This window comes from Crinia signifera, chromosome 8 (assembly GCF_055691185.1).
Source record: "Crinia signifera chromosome 8, ASM5569118v1, whole genome shotgun sequence".
NCBI classification, from domain to species: Eukaryota; Metazoa; Chordata; class Amphibia; order Anura; family Myobatrachidae; genus Crinia; species Crinia signifera.
In genome coordinates, this window is record NC_139224.1 from 37,601,631 (window position 1) to 37,629,510 (window position 27,880).

General features: G+C 45.2%; 2 protein-coding genes across 2 annotated transcripts; one reads left to right on the forward strand and one right to left on the reverse strand.

Annotated features, from left to right (window-relative positions):
• Positions 1 to 63: 63 nt before the first annotated feature.
• Positions 64 to 10,461, reverse strand: MKRN2OS (MKRN2 opposite strand). Its single transcript, XM_083158008.1, has 4 exons — positions 10,211 to 10,461; positions 6,307 to 6,356; positions 4,115 to 4,277; positions 64 to 2,687 (listed from the first exon to the last, which is right to left on the reverse strand). Exons 1-4 carry the CDS (start codon positions 10,459 to 10,461, stop codon positions 2,480 to 2,482), a joined length of 672 nt encoding a protein of 223 aa, XP_083014134.1. The 3' UTR covers positions 64 to 2,479.
• Positions 10,462 to 12,110: 1,649 nt separating this feature from the next.
• Positions 12,111 to 21,690, forward strand: MKRN2 (makorin ring finger protein 2). Its single transcript, XM_083156169.1, has 8 exons — positions 12,111 to 12,268; positions 13,980 to 14,108; positions 16,801 to 16,973; positions 17,084 to 17,394; positions 18,734 to 18,948; positions 19,144 to 19,254; positions 20,327 to 20,471; positions 21,433 to 21,690. Exons 1-8 carry the CDS (start codon positions 12,243 to 12,245, stop codon positions 21,565 to 21,567), a joined length of 1,245 nt encoding a protein of 414 aa, XP_083012295.1. The 5' UTR covers positions 12,111 to 12,242; the 3' UTR covers positions 21,568 to 21,690.
• Positions 21,691 to 27,880: the final 6,190 nt, after the last annotated feature.

Genomic DNA, 27,880 nt, shown 5'->3' on the forward strand with positions numbered 1-27,880 from the left:
TTTTAGCATTCCCTAATAGCAAAACTGTGGCAAGGCATGATGGGACTTGTAGTTTCTCAACAGCTGGAGGGCCATAGTTTGGACATGCCTGTCTTAAGGCTTGGCTAGGAGGAGGGAAGGCACTCAACAGTCAAGGGCGGATATAAGGGCCAAGCTGCCTCTATGCAGTGTAATTGGCCTTTAAGCACTTTTGCGTGGTTGTCACCTCTCTCTGGATTTTCTCGGCATCGTTTCTTCTCTTCACCTGGTGGGCGGCTTTTGCTTGCACACCATCATCCAGGACTTCCACACTGTCTCCTATCTTGAGGAGCCTGTCCAGCTCTCGTGCAGGCTAATGTTAGCCGATGCATGGGGGGCGGGGTGATGACACAGCAATGAAAATCCAAGATGGCCACGGCGAGTTCACCCTCCCCTTGCATCGGATAATATTAGCCTGAGCAAGAGCTTGAGAGACAGTCCAACGGCAGAGGAGTAGAATTTAAGAGCTTCAAAAGATAGAAGACAGCGAGTCCTAAATGGGCGGTGGCCAGGCAAAAGAGCTTAAAGGCTGAAACAGGTAAATAGGTAAGGAAACGAGGTGGAAGTCCTGGATGGCGGCGGATATGAAAAAAAAAGAGCTTAAATACCACCACCCTCTTGGTGATGCACAAAGAAGACAGCAAATGAAGTGGTGCCCATGCAAATAAAATGTTGCCCCCAGCAGGTGCCATCCGTAGGCCCATGTCTAATGCGACTAATGAGAAATCCGCCACTGCACAGAGTGGGTGCAGCCCAGGAAATTGATTTTACAATGAATGGGAACAGGTTATGAGTGTGCATGTGATGTAGATCTTGTGCAGAACGGACTGGTCTACCTGGGAGATATATTGATAAGTGAAGAGATGTACGTTTCTGTAGTCTTTATAGGAATATATACAATCAGAAGTATTTTATTTTGAATTCAGTAACATACAGACAACCAATGTAATGAAGTGGAGCAGAAGAACATTTCACAAGGAATATCATTCTAGAATCCACTAGGTGTGAAAGTCTGTTAAGAAGAACAGTAGAGATTTGTATAGATTTACTAGCTGGGGTGGTGCTCATTCTGTGTACGAGATTAATTTATTGCTGTGTCAACAGAAATATACAGCTGTCATGGCATCAGCTACAGTTGGCCTAGTGTAGTGGGAATAGTAATAACTATATTATTGAAAGACTAGGGGCCAGATGTACTTAGCTTGAAAAGTGATAAAACTGAGAGTGATAAACAACCAGCCAATCAGCTCCTACCTGTCATGTCACAGACTGTTTGAAAAATGTCAGGCAGAAGCTGATTGGCTGGCTGTTTATCACTTTTGAAGCTTAGTGCATCTGGCACTAAGTGTGAGGTAGCAGTTGCAGTAAATAGTAGTGCAAGAAAGTTGTTAACCAGATCTCTTGCAGGTACATATTGTATATGATCTATGGGTACGTATGGATCTAGATTAAGTGCCTGATAATGATTTGGGAATTAAGTAAGGAACTATGCACCTGGGTAAACTGCTGCACTGCAGGGTTGTCAAATTTAACATGCAGAGACAGTACAGTAGATGTGAGATGGACGTGTCCAGGCACCAATCTAAATTGCAGTGCAAAAATGAAACGGACCAGTAGCTGTGGGCTACATGCAAAAGCAGCCAGTATTTACTATGCATGAAAAACATTGTATGTATTTGCCCACCTTGTATTGAACCATGGCTTGTCCAGGAGCACAAAATGCAGTCATTGGCTGGGACATGCCCAGAAAACACTTGCAACATGCCTGCATTTCAAAAGCCGTGCCCTTTTACTTCCCATCAGCGCACATTGACTATCAACCACTTTACGTCCAAACCCTCATCACGACGGACATCCGTAATCAACCACCGCATGTGATCAGTGCAACTGTGATGCATTCTCTGTACAAAGAAAGCTTTCAAAATATGCAAACGTCGGCATTGCGTACACCTCTGAATCAGGCCTACAGTGGTACTTTGACATTACTATTTTCTTTAAATGTCTTTAGTAATAAAACACATGACACCAGTGTAATGCCAGAGACGCTACTTCCATGGGGTTGGGGGGGAGGGTGCGATGACGCAAACAATTTTCAAAATAAACTTTTTTCGCAGTGAGTTTGGGCTCTTGCTGCTGACTGCATCTATGGATTCTAACTAGATGGGCCAAATGGTTCTTATGTTTCTAAGCTTGTTTTAGAGGTAAGTGGTATCAATTCAGTCATTTCTATTGGCTCTATCACATTCTCCAACATAGACATGAATGCATAGAAACAACAACACAGTGCCATTTTGTATTCCTTTTGGAATGAAGTATCGGTAAGTAGCAATCATGTCTTGTGTTCCTCTGGAAGCTCATTTCTACATAGAAGCAGGAATTGTGCACCGTGTCTGGGACGTTGTGCTCCAGGATCTCTCGGAGATTATGTTATCCATTATGGCACTGACACCATATATAAATGTTATTTTTTAGAGCGGTCAATGATGTAGAAATAATTCTCTGAGACCTCATGGCAGAGGGTTATGTACTTGGAGGCTCTGCGGGTTCTCTGTAATACGAATCTTTCTGTAAACTCGTCTCGGGTAAAAGTTTTCTTCCCTTGTAGAAGCAGCAGGTTATTAATAAAGCATAGAGCGAATGTGTAGCAGTTGTGATCTTGTTCATTGTATCTATAAAACAGATCTGGATTAAGCAGGCTTTGCATAAAATGATGCAGTATAAACTTCAATGGCCAAATGTAGTACAGTGGGATTTTTGGTAATGTTTGATTTCAAGACAAAAAATGTCCGAAATCACCCATTTTCCGAAAAATCGCACATGTTGTAATGTGTAAATTGCGGTAAAATTCACAGGTTCCGACCTGTCAAAAAATTTGCGCATTCAAAATCGCATCCAGATGTTTTTTCAGAAAACATCAAAATCGCAAATGTAATAGGGTGCGATTTTTCTAAATGCACCATAAACATGACCAAAAATCTAACAACAAATACACCAGGTCCAGACTGGCGATTTTGACAGAACCATGCACAGATCAGTGAGATCTGTGCATGGTTCTGTTAAAAAAAGTGTGTTAAAATACAAAAGCATGACCAGCCCTGGTACTGGTTCCCCAAATAAGGGAGACAAAAATAGTGTTTAAGAAACCAGCACCAGGCTTTAGAACTGGTCCTGGTTCTAAAAATAAGGGGGACAAAATGACTGGGGGTCACCCATATTTTGGATCCAGCATCGGGCTCCAACAGCCAGCGCTGTCAGGCTACAGTTGGGGGACTTTTATTATACAAGGTCCTCCAGCCAAACCATGACTACCGTGGCTGGACAGCCCTGGGGGGGTGGCGACCCTCCCCATTAAAGGGGTCCTGTCACCCTCTCCTAGGCTTCACTCATCCAGGGCTGTCCCTGCCACCCCTGGGTTGAGGGTGCTGGTTTCTTAAATATGGGGGATCCCCACAATTTTTCCCCCTGTATTTGGGGAACCAGGACCAGCTCAATGAGTTATGCTTGGGGGGGAGGTACTGCATGTTTTTTCCCCATGTCCCATTTTTCATGTCCCATTACTAACAACACACCTGTCTAAAAAAATTGCACATTATCGTTACTAAAAATCGCCAGTGGTTAGCTCAATATTATATGTGTGAATTTCAGGGGAAAAAATGCACATTTGACATGTGCAGTTGTTTAGCTGTCTAAGTAAATCGCAGCCTATTACATCTCGCCCCCCAAATCTTTTTGACATTGGTCCAAGCAGTTATGCCATCAGATGGCGTAAACTGCTTTTTGCCTAAGCAGGCAAATTCACTGGAGAGGGATCCACCAGTCCCTTTCCAACAGCCGCAGGGACACAGATGCTGACAAAAATGTCAATGACTTCTAATATGCTAGGGATGAAATGTGCAGGGACAGTGATTTTTGCTGTCTATGCGAGTTTCATTAGTATATAGTGGTCATTAACATGCAAAAAATGATTATCCTCGCTGTGGTGTACACTGGCAAATATTGCTGAACTTTCATGGTTCTTTGTGTATAGAGATCTAAAACATTACCATGGAAAACCTCCAAACACTTTCCACAGTGGAGACACACCTGTCAGACATACCTGTGAGAGAGCCATCGGGCAGTAGATGAGAACTGTTCTAGATAGAAATCCCACTGATAAATTAGGGCGAGCTGGTCTGGTGGCACTAGTGGTACTCCCACACACTGTTCCCAGCCCACGTTATCTCTGTGAATCCCCATTTCATTGTAATGATGCACAATACCTGGGGAAAAAATGGAGACCTGTATAGCTCAAGTTACCTCATATAAGTCATATACAGTAACTCCCAACCTGATCCATTTCCAGCATAACCTGGCATGCTATGTTATTTACACTTTTTCTGAAGTCAAAATATTTTACAGATGATGGGCCTGCTGGTGCAGCAGGTGTGCTAATATGCAACTTCTAGTGTCAGCCTCGCTCCAGGGTGCAATGGAGAATACAAGCACTGGGACGCCTTGGACACTGCAACTGTGTCTTGTTCCGAGCACTACACCATCTGCACACCATCATTACACCATCACTTGCACCAGTGTATGGTCTGCGCTGTGTTTCCTTCTCAATTTCATCAAAACAATGTGTCTGTTGCTGTGGATCTACAATTGGTATTGTGGTCAAGCTCACTGACCTGCCTGTGACACTCCAATAACACTTCCAGGATTGACCTTGCAAGCTTTATTGCATCTCTGTATGCGGTGTATAATCAGGGGTACTGACTCTACACTCATGGGGTTTTCTGGACTTTTTACCCAAGCGCTGCAGCAAATAATCGCTCAACTGCTATCTCTAGATTGGGCCCACAGTCTCTACAGTCTACACCAAGCTCCTCCTTGGACCCATGCAGGGCAAGTTGCATGCTGTGAAATAGTATGGAGGCTGAAGAGCGTAATTCAGTACCAATCGCTAAGCAGCGGTTGAATGATTTTACACCCCTTCGGAAATAAAGTCTAAACTGACTTTAGTCTGCTGAAGGGGTGATGGGTGCTGGTGTCATGTGACGCCAGCCACCCATCCCTGGCAGGGAGTCTTTTAAAAATATAGTTGCACGTTCAGCAGCCGCTTCTCGCCCCGCCAATAGCACTACTAGTTCCCATCCACCGCAGGGACCCCGCCCCTGACTGCCTATCCACCGCAGGGACCCCGCTGACTGCCCAGCTGCCACAGGGACCCCTCTGCCTCCCCAGCTGCTGCAGGGACCCCGCTGCCTGCCACTGCACATAGGTGTGTGCCAGCGGTGCTTCACCGCTGGCACACACCTGGGATCGGACCCAATACATCGCAGGTGCTAAAAAGCACCCGCGATGTGCCAGTGATGGGTACGTTCCAATAAATTTAATTTGCAGCCCATCCGACCGTCGCGATGTACACGGGGTCACGCATCGTCAGACGGGATATCTGCACATGCGATTTGGGACAATTTCACGGACCGATCCATCCGAAATCGGGCTCAAATCGCATAGTGTATGGGGGACCTTAAAAATTGTATAAATATGGTCGGGACAAAATTGCCGATGTACAGTATACATATGCATTCACATATGTGATTTTGCCCAATGTGCAACTCTGTAAATATGCTTATGTCTCTGGCCTATCTTACGCACAGAGCTGGCCACTGCTGGCATCTCACATCCACTAATTATGTAGAAAAGCGGAGACATTGGATACATCAGTTGTCCATTGAACTTCTGAGTAAGGCTCTGGTGTCCCAGACGCAGTGACTCCTAAGATGCCGAGGGCTCCCAACTGTAAGAGCATTTGCAGTGGCTGACTTTGGCACACCCAGAACACAGAACAGACAAGCCTCCCTGTAATGCTGACAGGGTGTGGTACAGGGGTCCGACAGTCGGGATCCGGACAGTCATTAGCCCGACGTCGGGATCCCAACTGGCCGGACCCAGACAGCATGGTGAGCGCAACTAAGCCCCTTGCGGGCTCGCCACGCTGCGGGGAGCCATCTATTCCGTTCTCCCTCTATGGCAGTCGTGGACCCCCATGAAAGAAAATAGCCGACGGCCGTCGGGAACGCGGCTGTCTGTGTTTTGACAGTCGGGATCCCGTCCGACACCCATGCTGACTACAGTACCTGTCATTTAAGTTGCAGCTTTAGGGCATACACAGTGGCAAATAATCGCTCCACTGTGTACACCAATGACATTGTTTATTTCTCTGAAACAAGCCCCTGTGTATCAAAAGCAAAGTAGTCAATTAAACAACATGGAGTTACATATTACTACATGCTGGTAACGTGTCACCTTTAGAACTGGTGATACCGACGTGGAGGTCTGCACAGCCATCGTACTCCCTACAAGAAACAATAAAGCTTTCATTGGAAAAAAAAACCTTTCAGAGCAAATTAAAATATTAAACAAATCAGCCAATAGGAAGACAACATTATATGGGTGAATTGCCAAACGGAAATGAGTGCTAACAGGTAGCACTAATAGCGTTAATTTAATTTTGTAAAAAACATGAAGACATGTTGATAGGGGATGTGAGCAGCCGCCTCAGTTGAGAGCATCACCTTCATTCATCCTGTAACACTGTGTAACTAGGCCCTACATTTCATTATTCTCATTGTACCCAAGAGGGTTCTGCTTCGGGACAGTTGGGAGGTATGCTGTCACTTTTTGCCAGCAACCAATTAACCTACCAGTGACCTTTGCAGAGGTGTATAAAGCTGAAAGCTCGACCCGAAGATGAATTCAGGGAAATTCAGGTTTGCACGGTTTAACATCTTAACACCAATGAGCATATTGAGACTTAATGGCTTATTAAGGCAGCCGTTTCACCTGTTTATGAATGACACAGATGTTTTGACTCCTGGACTCTTTATTATCTAAAGCAGTATTATGGGGACTACACGCGGGATTATGGGAGCGGTGTGCTGAGCGATCTAATCAGGGGCACAACTAGAACTTTGTGGGCCCCATAGCAAAATCTTCAAAGGGCCCCCCCCCACCTCTGCCATTGTCACCACAATGCCCAGGGCAGAAGAAAGAGCAAGGGAGTGAGCATAAAAAAAGGAGTGAGAAAAAGATAGGGGTGGTCAGGAGGATTCATTGAAAAAATATGAATGGGTAAAGGAGAGAGACAGAGGAGGGAGAGGGAAGAAAGAGAAGAGGGTAAAGCGTGGTGATAGAGGTCAGGGGCAGAGAGATAAAGGTGTAAAAATACTAGGGGCAGTGAGAGATTAAATAGAGGTGAGAGAGAAATGGAGGGGGAGTCAGAGAGGGTTGAGAGAAAGGGAACAGAGAGAGAGAGAGTAGAGGGGTGAGAGTATGGGAAAGTGAGGAGGAGGTGAGTGATAGGGGTTGGGGGAGAGAGATGGGTTGGGGTAGCGAGAGAAGGAGAGGGTTGGGGTAGAGAGATGGGGAGAGGAGAGAGAGATGGGAAGGGAGAGACATGGCAAGGGGGGAGAATTATGGGGAGGGAGATGGGGGCAAAAGAGAATGGGGGGTGAGAGTGAGGGGAGGTGATGAGAGGGAGGTAGAGAGAGAGAGTGAGGGGGTAGGGAGTTGGGGGAGTGGGAGAGTTGGGGGGAAGAGGATAGGCAGGGGGAGGGAGAGAAATAGAGGAGAGAGGGTAGTGCAAAAGAGGAGAGCCAGTTTGTGAGTGACACTGTGTACCTCTCTCGAGTCTCTGCCCCCCCTCCTGTGTCAGGACTTTTCATTAGCGCCCTGCTCACAGCTAATGATACTCTCCCTCACCACTTCTGGGACCCACTGCCGCCAAGTCTCTCCCGCCACGTTGCCACTCCGTAAACATCTCTTCAGGGTCTCATCCACTGCCACTGGGTCTCTCCCACACCCCGGCCATGTTGCCCCTCTGCACCTTTGCAGGGCTCACACACTGCCCCCGGGTCTCTCCCACACTGCGGCCATATTGCCGCTCCGCACCTATGCCGGTCTCAGACACCGCTGCCGAATCCCCCCCATGCACCACGGCCACGTTGCCCCTCCGCACCATAGCTGCTGTGTCTCTCCCACATCTTTGCCGGGTCGCCTCTCCACCGAGTTTCGCGCACTGCTGCCAGGTCTCACACGTACTGGCGCCGGGTCTCCTGCTCTCTGGCTAATGCATCTCTGGGTCTCTGCACACAGTGGCGGTAAGGTGGGAAGAGACCACAGCCACTGACAAAGTAAAAAAATTAAACAAATGTTTTTTAACAACTTGAAGAGGGTGCAGGGATTACCTGGTGGGCTTTGCCCCCTCCCCCCCCCCCCCCCCAGCCACTGGGCCCCATAGCAGCTGCATCCCCTACACCCTCTATAGTTACGCCACTGGATCTAATTAAGCACAGATCGTGCAGTGCTGCACCAGTGATGTGTGGTGAGTAGGGTTGCCACCTCATCCCTTTAATACTGGAGACATATTAATTACACAGGTTCTGTGGCTGATTAAAAAAACACAGTTGAAATGAAGTCTGATGGCTGTTTAAAAAAAAACCTGTTGAAATTGAGTCTTGAAGTGAGCCAGCCATAGAACCTGTGTAAGTAATATGTCTCCAGGATTAGGGATGAGGTGGCAACCCTAGTGGTGAGCGATCTCTCACTGCCCATGTTCTCAACAGAGAGAACACACCAGATGAGTAGATTTATACTGCATGCGCTGCCCTATAAATTTAAATGAGTCATAGAAACGTGCGGGGCCGTGCATCACTATCACTATGGCACCTACACACATAGCGATTTTGGGTCATTTTCTAAGCAATCTAGCCAGTGATGGCTAACCTTGACACTCCATCTGTTAGTGAACTACACATCCCAGCATGTCCTGCATCAGTTTTAGTATTTGGCCATGCTAAAACTGATGCAGGGCATGCTGGGATGTGCAGTTCAACAACAGTAGGAGTGTCAAGGTTAGCCATCACTGCCTAAGGATGACACCACCCATACTGCCTGATATGTAAGGGATGTAACTTATTGGTGACTGGGAAACAGTATTTCATCTTCTGCGTACACTGAGGGTGGGAATGTAAGTCCTTGCGCACTGTATTGCACGGATGTACACCAGTTAAGGACTTTGTAGCAGTCTTTTGTCAGCTGCATTGTGTTTTGAGAGAAAATTTTGAGGTGTGCAAGTACGATGCGCGGTCCTGTGGGTCGTGAGGTGGATCCTCAGATCTTATGTGCTGCACATAAGATCTGAAGCTGCTAACGACCGACATGTGACAAGGTCGACAGGTGTCTAGGTTGACACAAGCTTTAGGTCGACATGGGTTAGGTCGACAGTCAAAAGGTCTACATGGGGGTTTCCACTGTTTTTCCCCGACTGTCGACACAGTCGACAAGGACAATGTTTTAACTGCGCTTCGGGCACACTATTTTATTCTCCCACCATGCCCTAGTGCAGGGGTTCCCAATCTTTTTTGAATCACGGCACCCTAGAGTATCAGGATTTTCCCACGGCACCCCTAGGCCAAAAAAAAAATATATAAAATGAAGTCGATTGTGTTTATATGTGATCCTTATGTTCAGTTACATGGTAACAGGCAGGATGTGCCTCTGTTTGTACATATTTTATGATTGGCAGCCACCAGCACTGGTTTTGTCCATAAATAATTCGAATTGGTCCTGGACCACCAACCCGTGGCACCCCTGCAAGTGTCCTGAGGCACCCCAGAGAGCCACGGCACACAGTTTGGGAACTACTGCCCTAGTGGATGGTAGGGCATGAAATACCACCTGTCGGCACAAGTCGGCTCAAAAAAACAGTGAACTTTTGACTGTCGACCTAAAGTTTCTGTCAACCTAGACACCTGTCGACCTTGTCTCATGTCAACCTAGACACCTTTTGAACTTGAGCCATGTCGACCTAGACACCTGTCGACCTTGAGCCATGTCGACCCAACGGTGTCGACCTAATGACTGTCGACCAACCGACTGTATCCCGCTGGGAATTGCATATCTTACGATAGATCTTATGTGAAGTTACACACATAAGATCTATCGTGTGTCTGGGAAGCTGCCGGGGAAATCATTAGATGGCTCTGATATGATGCTGGTCTTCCGGATGTAAGGACAACTTTAGAACGCATATTGCACATTATAATTTTTTTCCCTGAAATACTTGAATGTAGTCTGTACTAGTATCTGAGGTGGAAAGGTTTAAAACAAAGTCATTATCTGAATGTGGTCTTATTGATGATTAACTTACCCTATAAAAAGGCCTTTTGTTGGCTTCAGTACAAAGGAGCATTTTTCACTGTGTGCATTAACGAAAGGGCTGGGAATGCTGACAGGAGCCTGCTCCAGATCCCAGGAGCTCACTGTAGGTTGCCCACAGATAGGGCAGTGCTGGGGCACAGAGCTGCTGTAGATGTCTCGCTCACAGTGACTAAACTTTATCAGACTCTGTGCTAGAGGCTGCATCTTCCCTGCTTCCTCCTGATCCGAGGACAATGACATGGCAGGTGTCCCTGATGTCATATGAAACAGGAAGAAACACAACACCTGCGCTGACTCCAGGAGCAGCTCTGTGTGTGCTAAGAGAAATATAGGACAACAGAAACACTGTGACCTGATCCTGGCTTCCAGTAACCATTCCTTTTTGTAAATCTATGCTACAAACATGACCACTTAACATTATGACAAGTATTAATCAACAATAATTATAGCAGCAGTGGTAATCAGGGCACAGAAAGTTAAATAAACACAATGTGCTGTCTGACTGACGTTTCACTGTATTTTTTTTGGCTCTTGTGTATTATCACAGCGCCCACTAAGCAAATAGCTTAGTGTGCTATTCTGCGTAGGAAAATCACATCGTATCGCGTAGCGTCTATAGTGCTGTGCGATGCGATGTCCATGTTAACTGCACAGGAGTGCTTATACAATGAAATATCGCATAGGATCGCATAGCACCAAATGCGATGCGATATTTCATTGTACAAGCACCCATGCATGAGATGTGATGGGTGCTTACTATGACATGTGATGCAAGCACCTCTGGCAATGTTTTGCATCACCCCCCGTATCCACGTCAGCCCGAAGCGTGGCGAGCGGCGGCAGAACGCCTCCTCCGACCTTTTCATAACCCCACTATCCCCGCCGGCATGGAGTTGAGTTTATATAGTGTGGCGGGCCCGAAGCGTGGCGAGCGGACGCAGAATACATGTAAAGTAATCCGCGTCCCCTCATGGGGCTCGCCACGCTTCTTGCTCGGTGGCTTGCCACACTATATAAAGTCAACTACACGGCGACGTGGATAGTGGGTGTATGAAAAGGTCGGAGGACGCGTTCCAACGCCCAGAGCCGAATTTCCCATTAGGCACGTGAGGCACCGGCCTAGGGGCGGCACATGTTTGGGGGCGGCACTTGGATGCCTGTGATAGTACTGTCAGCCTAAAATGTACCAATAACTGCAAAATATCCACTGTACTGTACTATATTCCATCTTAAATAGAGTGTAAATGGATAGGACATGCAGATACTGCCCCTATAAACTGTCCTACTTAGTAAACATTATTGTTGTGCCTAGGGGCGCCCTCATCCCTAAATCCGCCCCTGCCAACGCCGCTCGCCACGCTTCGGGTCGTCTTGGCGCCTCTTGAGTCTTGACTGACAGGAGGGCATGAAATCGCATCGCACACATCGCACGGCAAAAACGTACCACGCGATACGATTCAATTTCACTACCTTCGCGTACATAAGAAATCTGGGCGCCGTGCTAGTACACAAGTACCTTTTTTTCCCGTTTTATTCTTCTTGTATCACACAAGAATAATCTGTTTTTGAGGAAAATAGTGTGTATTCAGCATTTAATTCTCTAAGCCATTTTATGCCTAAAATCGCATTTGCACAGGCAAATTGCAATTGAGATACGTGTCATGGATATTTTTTTGTTTATACAATAATAATTTAACGATCCTTCTTAATTTTTTTTTTTATATAATTATTTTATTATATATATTAAATATTTAATATTAATAAGAAGCTGGATCACGAATAGGAAGCCAACTTCAACCTCGTGAGGGTCAGGTATGCACTGGCAGTATATACTACACATAATGTACATGTACATGGGCCGGAACTGACCAGCTGCTTCCGAGCTTCTCGAGCGGAGCGTTGACCGGGTTGCACATGTATGACTTCCGGTGAGGGGCGGGCCCCGGTGTGAGAAAGGAGGGGGCTTTCGGAAGAGGTATCGGAAACAATAACACGCGTGACGTGGGGGACCGGCCAGAGCCATGAGCACCAGACACGTGACATGCCGGTAAGGGAACGGGCCGGTAATATGTGGGGGCAAGGGCCGTACGTGTGTCGTGTGCTGAGCGGGGAGGGCACGGTAATGTCACGCATGTGCGTGCGGGGTTCCTGCGTATGGGGTAGGTGAGGAGGGCGCTACTCGGGCTCCTTTGTGTTAGTGCCTGCCCGGGGCAGAGAGCTGTTGGTGACCTGTGTGAGAGCAGGAGAAGGGGGGGGGGGTTCATTGGGGAAAAGTATTTGGAGTGGGGAGAAGGGGTGGGAGTAGGTGGGTGCCTGTCCTATATGAGAATTACTGGGGTATCCTGTGTATAAGTAGGTGTGTGTCTGTTCTTTATGAGGGTAGGTGAGAATTACTGAGGAATCCTGTGTATAAGTAGGTGGGTGCTTCTCCTATATGAGGGTAGGATGGGGTTACTGGGGTATCCTGTGGGTGGGTGCCTGTCCTATTTGAGAATTATGGGTGTATCCTGTGTGTGAGTAGATGAGTTTCTGTCCTATTATTATTACCAGTTTCTTATATAGCACACACATATTCTGCAGCGCTTTACAGAGAATATTTGAACATTCACATCAGTCCCTGCCCCAGTGGAGCTTACAATCTATATTCCCTACCACATGCACACACAGACATTCTAAGGTAAATTTTTTGTTGGAGGCCAATTAACCTACCAGTATATTTTTGGATTGTGGGAGGAAACCCACCCAAGCACGGGGATAATATACAAACTCCACACAGTCAGTGCCGTGGTGGGAATCAAACCCATGACCTCAGCGCTGTGAGGCAGTAATGCTAACCATCACACCGTCCGTGCTGCCCCAATATGGGGGTAGGGTTACTGGGGTAGGCTGTGTCTGTCCTATATGAGAGTTACTGCGGTATCCTGTGTGAGTAGGTGGGTGCCTATCCTATATGAGGGTAGGATAGGCTAACTGAGGTATCCTATGTGTGAGTAGGTGAGTGCCTGTCCTATATGAGGGTAGGATGGGGTGTCCTGTGGGTGAGTGTCGCTACTACATGAGAATTGTGGGGAGTTACCACCAATATATCTGACATTTAATGGAAGAGCTAATCCTATTTTTTTTGTTATTGATGGTAATCCAGGAACATCTGTAAATGTGTTAAAGACCGGCAGGGGAGTAGGGATAAAACAGTTTGATTAACAGTTTGCCTTAACAAGAGATAAATGCAAGGGTGATAAGGAAGAGATAAACGTCCAGCCAATCAGCTCCTTACTGACTTTTTTCAAACACTGTAACATGGCAGTTATCATGTGATTGGCTGGACGTTTATCTCTTTATCACCCTGGCATTTACCTCTTGTTAAGGCTTAATACATCTGCCCCAATATGCCTTGTAGCAGAATATCACTGACTTGGCAAATTGAATTGAAATCTACTTTTATATATAAATTAGCTGTTTCCAAAGCAACTAACAGTCCTATATGGCTTATGTAGTGTTTCCACAACAGAAATTATAGCTACAAGCAAATGAGTGATGTCTTAGCCTGACACAAATGCACTGTAATGTATGTGTTCTGTGTATGCTCTCAGCTAATAGTTATGTAAGCTTGGCTTTGGTGTTTTTTTAGTTGTTAGATGGTTAAACCTGGTTTTTAATGAAGTTCTGTCTGGACCAAGAGCCTGTATCTAGAACAGTATTTCCGAATCTGTCTTTATTTTTGCACCTGCCTTTGAGAATAAACGAGTCTCTCTTTTCAGGTATTTCATACATGGCGTATGTCGAGAAGGAAACCGCTGCTTGTTTTCACATGACTTAGCCACAAGTAAACCGTCAACCATTTGTCGCTTCTTCCAGAAAGGACAGTGTGCGTATGGAACCCGCTGTAGGTATGGAACTAGAGCCGCATTCACTTTCCCTTATTGTCATTGACCTGTATCTGTGAGTCGCCCTGGTGCTCCTCAGGCCCGGACAGAGGGTAAAACATGGCACTCAGAACACTGGGGTATAGAGGCAGGAGAAATAAGTGCATGGGAAGAGTCCAGAGATAACACAAGTGTTCTGCAAGAGTAGGGACAACAGTGCTGACGTACCATTGTGAGTAATATGGCAGAACAGCAGATCGTACCCATTATGGGGGCTGTTTTATTTCAAAGAGGGCACTTCTTGTTCAAATATATGTGCCCATGAGTTTTTTGAAGCCTGATTGGGAGAAATACTCATCATTTGTGCAGTGCATATGCTGAAAGAGGTACTACCTTTTTTAATATTTGGGTTCCCCGTACTTTTAATACTCTCCCCCTTTTCCTGGCTTTGTGCAAAGTTTATCCTGGGAGGGAGGGTGCTTAATGACATAATTGTGATGTCATCAAACCTTACCCTCCTCTTTGAGCAACAGTAGCTATAAGTAGGAACACTTGCAATGTTAAAGACGAGTCCCATATGTCCTTGGCAAAGGTCAGGAGCATTGTAGGTTGCATCTCCGGTTTGTCATCTGAAAATTCATAGCACATGGATCGATGGTCAACATATGAAAATCATTGTCATGGCTTTTTTTATATTTTGTTCACTTTATCATACTTTTAACATCCGCGTGAACGGTTATTGGTAATGGTAAAGTGAACCTTAATAAATGGAACCTTGCATGGGGAACATAGCTGTACACTGATTTGGGTGCTGAAATCTATAAATTGACACCAACATATCTAGTTAAAACAAAAAAGACCCCTCATGTCAACCTTTTTCTTTCGTTGGCCTTGTGCATGTTTTCCATTTGCAGTCGACCGATACACTGTCGACTTAATGACTAGTGGAGCAACATGAGGCAGAGATCCACATTCTTGCGGCATTTAGGCTAGAATGGAATGGTACAAATGGATTACGGGAAGGCTGGATAGGAAGAGGTTTCAGTAGTCAAGATGGGTGGTGATGAGTTAATGGATAAGCGTTTTGGTTGCATCTTGGGTAAGAGAAGGGCATCTCAGCAATATTTCAAATGTGAATGTTCTTGCACTGCGAGACATGGATGTGACTACTGAAACAAGGCAGAGGTGGCGACACCAGCTCAGTGAGACTGAGGATGTTATGGTGGTATTGAGAAGATTGGAGGGGGAGGGGGGGGGGAGGAGTGATAACGTTTTTGGATTAAGTAACAGCAGGACATCCGTGTGAATATAGAAGAGAACAGAACTAATCTTTTATACAGTAATATTTGTTATTTGTATTCTTCCTAACTTTTTACTGTGTGTCCCCTGGGTCCCGGTTTCCCTTCCTATCTGCTCTTGCAGATCTATGCATAATAAGGGTTGTACTTGTTCTCTGCTTTGTGTTAGCAGTGAGCATGCATGAGATTTGGATGGAACCAGTGCCACACGGTTCCATAGTATTTATGCACCTGGTGTTCCATGTTAATACCGTGGTCGTAGCCATCAAGAGGATAGAAAAGTGCACGTGTATTTTGTGTCTATAGTGTTAGGCATTATTATGTTTTAATACAGTATCCGATGTTTAAAACTACACAGACATAAGTAGCTGCCTCCTGTTTACATTTCCTTTGCCGACTAGATTTTTAGCAGGGTTCTTTGTTTGCTCTGGTATTCCTATTTAGTGCTACAGTATTATGCTGCTTGCTTGGCTGAGTTAGCACAGAGCATCTGCTATTTACTATAATGTATCGGTGATCTCATGCCTCAATGTATGAGGAAGAGGGGGGGGGGGTGTTTTGCCAAGCAAATAGGTTTTTAAAGCGATCCTCCCTTAGGCATCTAAGCACACTGCTGTGTTCAGTAAGTATAGATGAGGATGCCATTCCCTGGAGGTCCGCGCATGAGGTTCTGCAGAAGCCGCTCCAAATCCCTCATCCGCTTCTCTGATCCGTAACAAATCTGCCAGTTATGTAAACTATTGTTAATAAAGAGCCCGGTGTGCTCATGTAATGTTTGCATTTCATTGTACTGTATATATGTGGCAGAAATGACTCCTTCATGTGGCAGTGGCCATTCAGTAGGCCTAGGTCATTTAGGAATATTTTATTGAGAATAATAAAAGGTATGTTGTGAAAAGAGATAAAGTACCGACCAATCAGTATGTAATGGGGCCTACATAGGGAGATTTCAGGGCATTTTGTAAGCGATCTGACTTTATTTGACTAGATCGCTTATAAAATGCCTCATCATCGCCCTGTGTGTAGGGACCATAGCGTTAGCGCGGCGCTATCATTTGGCGATGAATATCCAGCATGCTGGATACATCTAGTTAGATCGCCGGTCAGGGCCAGGATTCTCACCGGAGAACCCTGGCCCTGACAGATCGCTCAGTACACAGCGCTGACACATCGCTGTGTGCTGAGTGATCTAGCATCTCTCAGATCGCTCAGCAAAATCCGTAAGTGTGCAGGCCCCATGTTACAGATTGTGTACATCTGTCCCAGTGTCGTCGGCATAAATACACTGATAGAATTGATCTCCGAGAGATAAGTTAATCTCCTTATGCACCACCCGTTCATATACTGTCTCCTGTCTACATTCAGCAGGCACGGGCTAGTTGCCACAAGCTCTGAAATATTTTATTTTTTTCCTACAGATATGATCATGTGAAACCTACAGGTTCTCCCTTGGTTTATTTCACACAAGACATACCGTCGGCCTCCGTAGAGCCCCCTGCTGCATCACCACCTGCACAAGAAGCCCCACCAGCCGTCACCAATGACACACCTCAGAAGCGGGAGAAGAAGGCCATTGTACTCCGAGACCGTGGTGAGTAGGACTTTGCTAGTCAGTAACTTGTACAAGCGATTTCCAGCCAGGAAACCAGCCAAGTGAAAGGTTTATTCTCCAACTATAAAGTCACTTTTTTTTTTTATTAGATCTGTCTGGAACGACTGAGGAAAAGAACCCATCAGTCCCTGCTCCCAGCTCTCCCTACTGTAGTGATGCACAAGTTGGAGATCAAGGAATGAAACCTCATTCTTACCTGGAAGCCATCTGCACGGGACTGGAAGAGGTGGAAATTGCAGCTCCCTATCCTGGAGATCCGCAGCAGCTGTGCCCTTATGCAGCGGCTGGGACGTGCAACTATGGAGAGAGCTGCGTCTATCTCCATGGCGAGTTGTGTGAGATCTGTAATCTGCAAGTGCTTCACCCCTTTGACCAGGAGCAGAGAAAATCCCATGAAAAGGTATGCTGGCTGTTCCTATGGATTCCAACAACTGCCCACAGGCTCTTGCTGTTGTAGATGGCGCACACGTTCATTTCTATACATGAAGATTTGTTAATAGAATGTAAGCTGGGTACAGACTAATCCAATATATTGCCTGTGCTATTGAATGGCTGATTTATCTGTAGAGCATTGGCGAGTATACCTACGATGTCACAATATAACAAGAGGAAGGGAAGTAGTTTACCAGGGTGCACTTGCACTCAGACCATCTTATTAAAATGGGATTCCTTCGTTGGTATGCCTAAAGATCTCATTTAATTTTTAAAAAGGTGCAATATTAACTAAAGGATATTGAAAAGAGAAGAAACAAGTGTAAATAATACAAATATCCAACATTACCCTTTGAGTGCCAACAGCTCTGTGAGATGTGTAAATTATCCGCACAAAATCCCAGCGTCGCTCACATGTGTTATATAAATTCAAATAAAAAATGTTATGTAAAAAGATTATATTTCCTATATAAGGTAAACATTACAGGACATTAAGATGAATACAAAAGTTTGCTTGGCAATCAAAAGGTGAACTTCATTTGTTATTTAAAAAAAAAAAAAAACAGCGTGTTTTAAGGGGGTAACAGCGCATATGCCACCGCCATCTTCGCAGGGCGGATTCCCCTGCAAGGCTGCGAATGGATGTTTAGAATATGGGGAAACACCCACATCATTTGATGGTCGCTGACCAATGATGTGGAAGGTACATGCAAAACTAAGACACACTCAGGTGTCAGAGCTTTGCATGTATTCCGAAGGGGAAAATGGCGGGCAGCTGAAATCCGGTGATGTCAGCTGCCCGACCCGGGCACTCACGTCACTGGGTCATTACCATGGGAATGCCCATGAAATGCTGGGCGTTCCCATGGGCTTGACTACCTGCCACCCACCCACATGCCCTGCCTTCAGTGGTGGCTGTGAGCGCCTGACAAACACTCGCCGCTCACACCCGGCACATGCACACATGAAAAACATTGCGCTCGCAATAATTCGCATAATTTGAGGGTATGAACCAGAATAACCCCAAACTGTATCTCTCAATGGGCTCGATTCAGACCTGCTCGCTGGGCTGCGAGTGTTCACAGCCCAGCGAACATGTAGTCACCGCCCCGCCAAACGCATGAAACTGCTCACTGACGTTATTATGTGGATCATATTTAGTTCTGAGATTGCATATCACTAGTACATCTCTAATATTATAATATATAAAGCTGATTCATATCTTTGGTAGGATGGGGACGTTGGTATCACAGAGATTGTTAATCCTTTGATATATATTTACCCCATACTTTTGCTTCCCCCTCCAGCTTTGCATGGCGACCTTTGAGCTTGAAATGGAAAAAGCATTCGCCTTCCAGGCCAGTCAGGATAAGATCTGCAGCGTCTGCATGGAGGTTGTGTATGAGAAATCCTCGCCCTCCGAGCGTCGGTTTGGGATCCTCTCCAACTGCAATCACACCTATTGCCTCAACTGCATCAGACAGTGGCGATGTGCCAAACAGTTTGAGAACCCGGTTATAAAGTGAGTGACCGCAACTAGACTGTGCCAGACCTCCCAGCGCTGCTCATGTGATCTGTCTGTGGCTCCTTGTGCCTCAGATCATTGTCATGATGATGATGGATGATATCATAGTTTTTTTTTAATTTATCCATCACACCAGGGCAGGATTTTGTGTGTTGCATATTTAGGTTACTTATATTATTTTCTCTGTTCCAGATCCTGTCCAGAATGTCGTGTGATTTCGGAGTTTGTTATCCCCAGTGTGTATTGGGTGGAAGAACAGAGCAAGAAGGATGACCTTATTGAGGCTTTTAAGCAAGGGATGGGGTGAGTGTGATGTGTACGCAATACTTGGATAAAAAATGTTTGCAGTATATTATCTTTAGGAAAGAATGCCATTACTTTCTGAAGTGTAATGTACCCAATCTGCTCTGTAAGGGCTATTTGACACGCTCCGGCTCCTGCCGGGCGGCGAAATCCCGCACGGCCAGGAAGCCGTGCCGCACACAGTAGTTTACAATGGAGGGGATGGCCACAGCCCGGCAGCCGTCCCTTCCAGTGGTGGGATCTGGCTGCAACCGGGTGGCCGTCCCGTGTGAATGGACACATTTGTGTCCATTATTAACTGCTGTGTGTGGCACGGCTTCCGGGGTTTCGGCGTCCGGCAGGAGCCGGAGTGTGTGAAATAGCTCTAACTTTACTACATTGATGGGAGAAAGGGCTGGTGGTGTTAAGGCCCCCATACACTAGTGCGATTCACAAATTATTATTATTTTTCATGCATATGCAGTGATCAATCGCATGAAAAGCACCAAAGTTGCATCTGATTAAGAGCAGGTCCTATGCATGGTCCCGTGCGCGTCACACCAGAACCTGTTGGATTGCTTCCGAGTAATGCAGGCTCGGCTAGGATCAAATGCAATATAATGCATGTGATCCTGTTGCCAAGGGGGGTTTGCGGGCGACTTCTGACCCAAATGTCTGTATATGTGAAAATCTTTGTGTTTTGGGTTTTTACATAAATATGTATTAGTATTTTTTAAAACTGCATTTTGTGCTTTAACATTTATGGGTTGGTGACATAATAAATACGCATGGATTTCCCAAGTCCGATCTAGACTCGGACTTATGCTCGGTGCTGGGTGCACACTGGAGTTATACCTGGCTGATTTGTCATTGCGCACTCGCTAGGTTTGATGTGTTGCACAGTGAAGGAAAGAACATAATCATTCTGATGTATACTGGCGATCCCCGCTAAAAGGGTAATCACTTAGATTGTAGAACAAATGGCAATCACGCCAGTGTGTATCCAGCTTTAAGCCAAAGTTCTGTCTAGTGTACTCAGACCTTCTCTAAAATCTACAAAGCATCAACCTTTCCCAATCTCCATCTGTTTCAGTAAAAAGGCCTGTAAGTATTTTGACCAGGGACGTGGCACCTGCCCATTTGGGGGGAAGTGTCTGTACTTGCACATGTATCCTGATGGCACCAGAGCCGACCCAGAGAAACCACGAAAACAGCTTGGATCAGAAGGCACAGTGCGGGTAAGATGTGTTATTTCACCTTACAGCTTTTAATATTTGATCTAAGCTAAGAAATATATATAGCCTTAAGGAACCCAGTCTGAAAATTTAAACCAGAATAGAGTAAATACATGGAATAGTGTCTCTGTACTAGAGCTAGTTATACTGTAAACATTCTGTCTTTTGTCTGTCTTAGCCATGAACAACCATTGGCCATAACCTTCACCTTAATTGTCACAGTTAAGCCATCAATCACCTAAGAGAGGGGGCGAACATAGCTAAAATTAATAGTTTGGTTTTTAGTCTTGTTGCCAAAAATCATATCGGTACAGTGGGATTAATTCATGATTGTCGATTCTGTGTATTTAAAATAGATTTCACAAATGCATGGAGGAGGCATCTGAGTGATGCAGTTGCAGCTACGCATCACTGCCGCGACTATTGGTTGCAATTTGCTATAGTTATAGGTGGTGTGGGTGGGGCCAGTAAGTCTGCATCCAATGATCATCCTGGACTAGTCATTCCTCAAAATGCCCCCATTTGAAGAGCGTTGGCGGGTTCTGCCCACACAGTACCGCAGCACGGTGCTGCTATCGTAAGACCCTTCCTGCATAGGTGCAGACCTACAACCATTGTACTAAACAATCTGGTAGCATACACATATGTATATCATAGGAGGCATGTACTGGGAAACGGTCCCAGTGAGAGAAGGAATGCCGTTGGTTAAAAGCATATTTGTGAGCAGTCAGACACCAGATTCTTTAGTGAGGAATGCTGATTTGTTTTTTCCCTGGAATCATTATGCATCACATGTAATAAAATGAGGTTTCGTATTGATCAGGTGTGTTGTCCTCTCGTGGTCTTTAGGGGAGAACTACTAGAGTGGTGCATCTGTGGCGCAATTTGTGGTTTTGGTACGTCTGAGCTGTGTCCATGTAATCAAAATACCAACAACCTCATGTTTTTCTTGCTTTCATTGCAGTTCTTCAATGCTGTCAGGTTATGGGACTTCATTGAAGATCGAGAAAATCAAAGTGGCCCCAGCACAGATGAAGTGACTGACCTGTTCATGCACCTGTCCGGCACAGACCAGCCAGCTGCCACCTCTTTTAACTGAAAAATCTATTTATTAGAATGCTTAGACTAGAATCCGCCTGTCTGGGGTTAGTGTGATTGCAGATATAAGTGTCCTTTTCACTACAAAGAAAAAAAATAATAAATGAAACCAATTTGTAACCACTTTCCACTGTGATCACGTTCTCCACGGTATGACTCTCTCCGCCTATGGCATACCTGAGTGCTCTAGGGGGACCACTCATTGGCCAGTCAGGTGTGGTAGACACATTGGGCGAAGTGCTAGATCATTCGCTCTTCCTCCTGTTACCGCATTGAAGTCTCTAAGGTCTGTAGATGGTGAACACGACGCGTTCTTTGCATTCCGTACCAAACAATATTTCCTTTGTGGATTAATACAAATTTTATTATTCTAGACCTGTGTATATGTAACTGACAAATGCAATTATTGTCATCCCACACATGATATACGCTTTTAGATAGATAAATAAAGGAAAAAAAAATTTAAATCTAAAACTCAGATCTGGTGCGGTGATTTTTAGGCATATAGGACCTGATGGATCAAGCTTCGAAAGGTGATAAAGCAGAGAGTGATAAACAACCAGCTCCTAACTCATGTTACAGGCTGGGTTTGCAAAATACAGGTATCGGCTAGATGTTTATCACTTTTTGAAGCTTCATCAGTCTGGTCCTTAGGGCCTTATTCTGATTGGTAAGCACATGGCTAAGAAGCTGTGATTTCTCAGCCTATGGACCTCTGAAGCAACCACCCAGAAATATTCAATAGACACTCACCAGAGCCATTACAAAGTCCTTAGCAACTGCTTACACATATGATTGTCATTGCAAAATTGATTGCAAAAGCACACCAAAAAGGTCTGTGGTTTTTCAGCCAGTATCTAATCGGTCCCTTCCTGTTAAGCACTTGTGATTTTAGAGCCTCACTGCGAGTGGAATCACAATCGTATCATATCGTGAGTGCTCAGTCTACCAATCATCGCTCAGTTGCAGGAATATCGGCATTGAATACAAATCAGAATCCGGCTCGCAATACCCTGTTTCATGAACTGGCATTTCAAGATGATTTAGTTTTTAGTGATAACTCTAGGATTTTTTTTAGGGCAAGGTGCTGTCCACCAGGCAGGGCCCATTTTATATTAGAAACAAAATATATATATAGCACACTGCACTAGGATTATGCCCATTAAACATTGTCATACTCTGCTAGGCCCGTTAATGACAATTACACACACCATAATACCCATTATACATGATGGCACACACTGAAAGTTCTCAGCAGCATGTCAGCGTGGTTGGGAGTAGTGTAAGGGTGCACAGTACCACACAAAAAGGGCAGGGTGCATTTGGAGGTTTTAAAAACCGGCAGGCACGACACACTGCAAAAGAGGCTCAGAGGGAACACTCGTTTTAACATGGTTGTAGCTTCTCACAACCTTTTGGCATTAAAGCAGTAGTGATGAATGTTCCTAAGCTGCATTAACTCTGGTTTGTGTTGGAACAGCAGGATTACAGCTCAAAAACAAATGACACAACAGCACACAATGTAGTATTTTTGCCTAATGTGATGTATTGTAGGCCAAATTCCAAGAGGAGTACCAGCTGTAAACAAATCTCCTTGGTGTTCTAACATGTATTGTATAGGCCTCAGTTCGCATATAACCCTGCTGCATCCTACAGGATTCTATGTAATCCAGATTCATGACTGTTGCAGCACAAGTCATTTCCAGCAAGCATGGTTTCTCTAGATTTATTTGTATAACATTTAGCAGTCAGCTCCTTCTGATCATACTGTGTGTGTGTGTGTGTGTGTGGTGAATTCCCGGGTTAGAGTCAGACTGGGACATTCTGTTGCCTTCAAACTCTGGAAAATTACAGGCAGTGTAGAGTTGTGCGCATTTCCGTCATTCTACTTATGGCCGTCACAGATCTGATGCTGCATTTTAATAGTATCAATCGTACGTACATGAGCCATTTACTTCTACCAAATATCTCCTGCTACATTATATGTAATCGTTGCTGCTGCTTTATACAACTGCACTGGAATCAGGAAAAGTGCTGGAGCAGATGTGCCCAATGGATGGTCAGCACATGGTGTCTGATGCTAAGGTTTTGCTGTATCGTGTAAGATTCTGGAAAGTGTCTCGCATATAAGAATTTGGTTTCAAACTGCAGGTGTCAAAAGAAAGATAGTAAATTGAAAACTACATCTAGGCAGGTGGTTTACTTTTGGCTTGCAGATATAGAGGTCTCGGTGGATAGAATGTTAAAATCAGACATGTCCAAACTATGGCCCTCCAGCTGTTGTGAAACTACAAGTCCCATCATGCCTTGCCACAGTTTTGCTATTAGGGAATACCAAAACTATTGCAAGGCATGCTGGGATGTGTAGTTTGACAACAGCTGGAGAGCCACATTTTGGACATCCCTGGTTAAAATGTTTTTAAAGATTGTTTGAGGCGGCGAGCATATGTGGAAATGAGCCTGGGCACTCAGGCTAGGTCAGGTTACTGAAATCATTGACTGTTTCAGGTAGCAGGTTGCACAATGACATAAGCACCCAGACCGTAATGTCCACATATGTGGGACTTTAGAATCCAAGTTGGATGGAGAACTAGTTGGTGGTGAACACCACCTTGGGAAAGGGTTTGGCAGTTTTTACAATAGTAGCCCCAGGAATATATATATATATTTTTTTTTGTGGAAGATTTTCAGCAACATGATCAGAAGACGAGATCTAGCGGCGTAGATCAAGAATCATTTTTGAACTCTAGTTCACCAGTATGTATATTGGTTTTCAAAAGAAAGTGTGATAGAGAAGGGTCTTTATTGATCCTCTTATCAGTTGGAGAACCACAAACAGTGAAAGGAGTTTGAAAAATAAGGCGATTGAGGAATTAAGAGGCTGATCCACAGATGTACACTAGTATGTCACTGTTGCAGTGGCTACTACTAAATTATGCTGATGCCGCAGGAGACATCGGATTACTTGTGTGAACAGTGCCTGTCTGTGTGTCCCTTAGCAGGATAACCGGACTGGTCAGGCTTCCAGGCCAGCGCTCTGTTCTAGTAGTGCAGACAGGCCACCATTTTTGTGACTACTGCCCATGATTTCCCCTTCCCAAACCTGTGGCTTAGAGGGTAATCTACAGTATGATTGTGAGATTGCACAGAGTGTTTGCATACAAATGTGAATCAGGCTCACAGTCCTGAAGACGGTGGGATTTGACTGTTTGTATGAGCAGACTGTGACAATCTGGTGCAGTAGAGTTTCATCAGAAGCAAGTATTACCCCCTTGGACATAAAGATCCTCTTTTTTTTTTTTGGCCAGAGCAAACGACCCAAGACAAAGCCCCACGTTCCCGACTCTAGAACTCAACCCCAACCCGGGTAGTGAGCAATCTATTTCCACTGGCAAACCCGGAAAATTCCCAGAACAGGCCGTTAGATGTAGCAGTGATCACACACCATTGGCCACTTTAGCTAATGCGTCCTCTGGAGTATTTGGAATTCATGTCTGATCTTCGTATTCCTCACAAACTAATGGACTCTAATCAGTGGTATTGTTTGAGGAGAACTTTGGAAGCTAGAATAGTATTTAAGGCAGACTTTAGACAATATATTGGAGCACTAAGTATTTATTTTAGTGGAAACCAAGCCATGGTGATAGAATCTTGCACTTATTGAAGCAGCAGATAGAGGGATGCGCTGTAATACCCCGTTCTCACTGCTAGGCAAATTCCCGGGTCAAGCACATAGACCTGGTAATTTCCCTTTTAACAGTTTTTTTCCAATGTGAATGAGTCAACCTGGGTCTCCAACCCTGCTTTTTACCTGGGTATGGGGACCCGGGTTGACCCGTTCCCACTGCAAAAAAAAAAAAAAAAAAACGTGTTCAAAGGCAAATTACCGGGTAGAACTGCTTCACCCGGTAATTTGCCTAGCAGTGAGAATGGGGATCCGGCGCTACAGTCCCCACCATTTAAATGCCGGGTTGTTCTCACTGGTAGTAAGAGTGGTATTCGATCGTTTTCATCGCTGGGGGGGAAAGCTGCTCAGTGTATACACACTGAGCGGCTTTTCCCCTGCCCGGCACAGACAGCGGGGTGGCGGGTGGATGGCTTTGCATAGTGCAGCGCTATGCAAAGCGGTCCTCAAAGCCACTCATCTGCTGGTATAACCAGCAGATAAATGGCTTTCCCGGCGATGATGCGGGAGTGCGCAGCAGCGCTCACTGCCGGGCCATACACACTGAGTGGCTTTCAGCTCAAAGCCGGCCAAACATGCTGTTTAGAGCGACTTTCAGCTCAAAGTCGCTCAGTGTGTATGGGCCTTAAGTAAAGATTAAATATAGGTCAGTGTACTATTAAAAAAAAAAAAGACGTATTATCTTGTGCTATTCCTTCTGCCATTTAATTGGCTAAAATAGATTTAAAGGATGGTCTAGGAACAGTGACTGCTAACCTTGACACTCCAGCGGTTGAACTTAACATCCCAGCATGCCCTGTTACAATTTTGGCATGGCCAATTAGCAAAACTGTAGCAGGGCATGCTGGGATGTGTAGTTCAACAACAACAGGAGTGTCAAGGTTAGCCATCACTGGTCTAGAACAAAGATTCCTAAAATCATCCATTACAGTCCAGGTTTAAAAGGATATCCATGCTTGAGTCTAGATGGATAAGTCAAATTAACTGAGGTAAAATTAAGTCATCTGAGCTCATGCATGGATATCTTAAAAACTTGGACTGTAGTGGCAGAGTTTGGGAACCTCTGGTATAGACTGTGTGCAGCAGCCTACGGAGATCACCTTAATAAGAACCTTGCCAAGAATTTATAATTGTTCCTATTTAAATTAGTTCCAAACATTCAGCCTTTGGTCGGGTCACCGCTGCACTGCACACATGCAGCAAATGTATTTTGAGATCATACTCAGTAAGGATTTATGTGCAAGTGATTGACAGGGAGTGACCGTTTTGCGGGAAGTAATCCCATTTCAGGGATTGTATCAGATACCGACCGTGATCCTGTAAACAGGAATAGTGTCTCAGTTGCAGCAGCCATTCTGAATAACCATAGACTTATTTTTCACTAGCTGACCCGCCCGGCGTTGCCCGGGAAACCCTTGGGGTTTCTTTATTTCCAAAATTGCTGAAAAATGTCATCTTACAATATGCTGTGCCAAAGACCTAAGATTGTAATTTGTTATAGATTCCACCATAATGTTAGAATGTGTTTGCATTGATACTCAATGACTGCAATGAAATCAGGTGTGGTGTTGTTGTTTGAAACACAACGCTCCTGAGTTGATAACTTGTATGTGTTGATGAATTCCACATCCACTCCTGAGATTTAGCACCTACTGTATGACATATCCTCCAACATCTGAGGGTCAGAAATCGGTACAAAATCAGAAAGGGATGTGGCCACACCTCCATTTCTATACTTTCAAATTGTACAGTTTCTAGGGTGTGTAATTACAGGCGCTGAGTGCGAAGGGACCGGGGTGGGCGTTACTTACACCGCCATAATTAATTAAAAATTCACTGCTCCCTGCCACTGCCACTCCCCTCACCGAACCTGCAGCAGTCTCTGAGGTCTGGGGATCTGTAAAGCACATGCACCGGGCATCTCTACCAAACAGTGAGGCAGCCCCTGAGTGTGGGAGCAGGTCCACGGGCCTGGCCACATGATGTCATGACGCGACGCACGCTACCCGCACCACTGTAATGCCCCACTGGGAATGGGTGCAATGGGCCAAATTCTTCCCTACACCCGCCGAGCCAATCCACTGATCCAGCCATCACAATCATCAATGGGTGCATTGATAAGGTTTGAGTGTAAGAAGTTGAAGAATAAGACTGAGAAAAAGAATTGCCATGTTACAAAGTGTACAATTTACTCAATAAATCGTGAAAAAAATGTAAGTGTACAGTACATAGAAGTACAATCAAGAAATGAAAGTAGGATTAAAAAATAAGTTCGGATTCAAACTGATAATTGTTTGGATGGGGTGGGTTGTGAAACAAATCTATAGGTGGGGGTATGGATATTGTGGGCATAATTGGTGTTTGTTACACCTACATGGGGCCCTCAATTGATGGGATTTTCACTACAGTGTCATGGTCACATTGTCACCATAGGGGGATTCCCAATTGGGGTCCAGGTGGTCTTTTAGGGACCCTTTACAATCCTGTAGGTCTCTTCTTCTTGAGCTTACGATCTCCCTTAATGATAGTCAATCACTGAGGGAGACCATAGGCTCCAGGAGAAGAGACCAACGGAATTGTAAAGGGTCCCTAAAAGACCACCTGAACCCCAATTGGAAATCCCCCTACG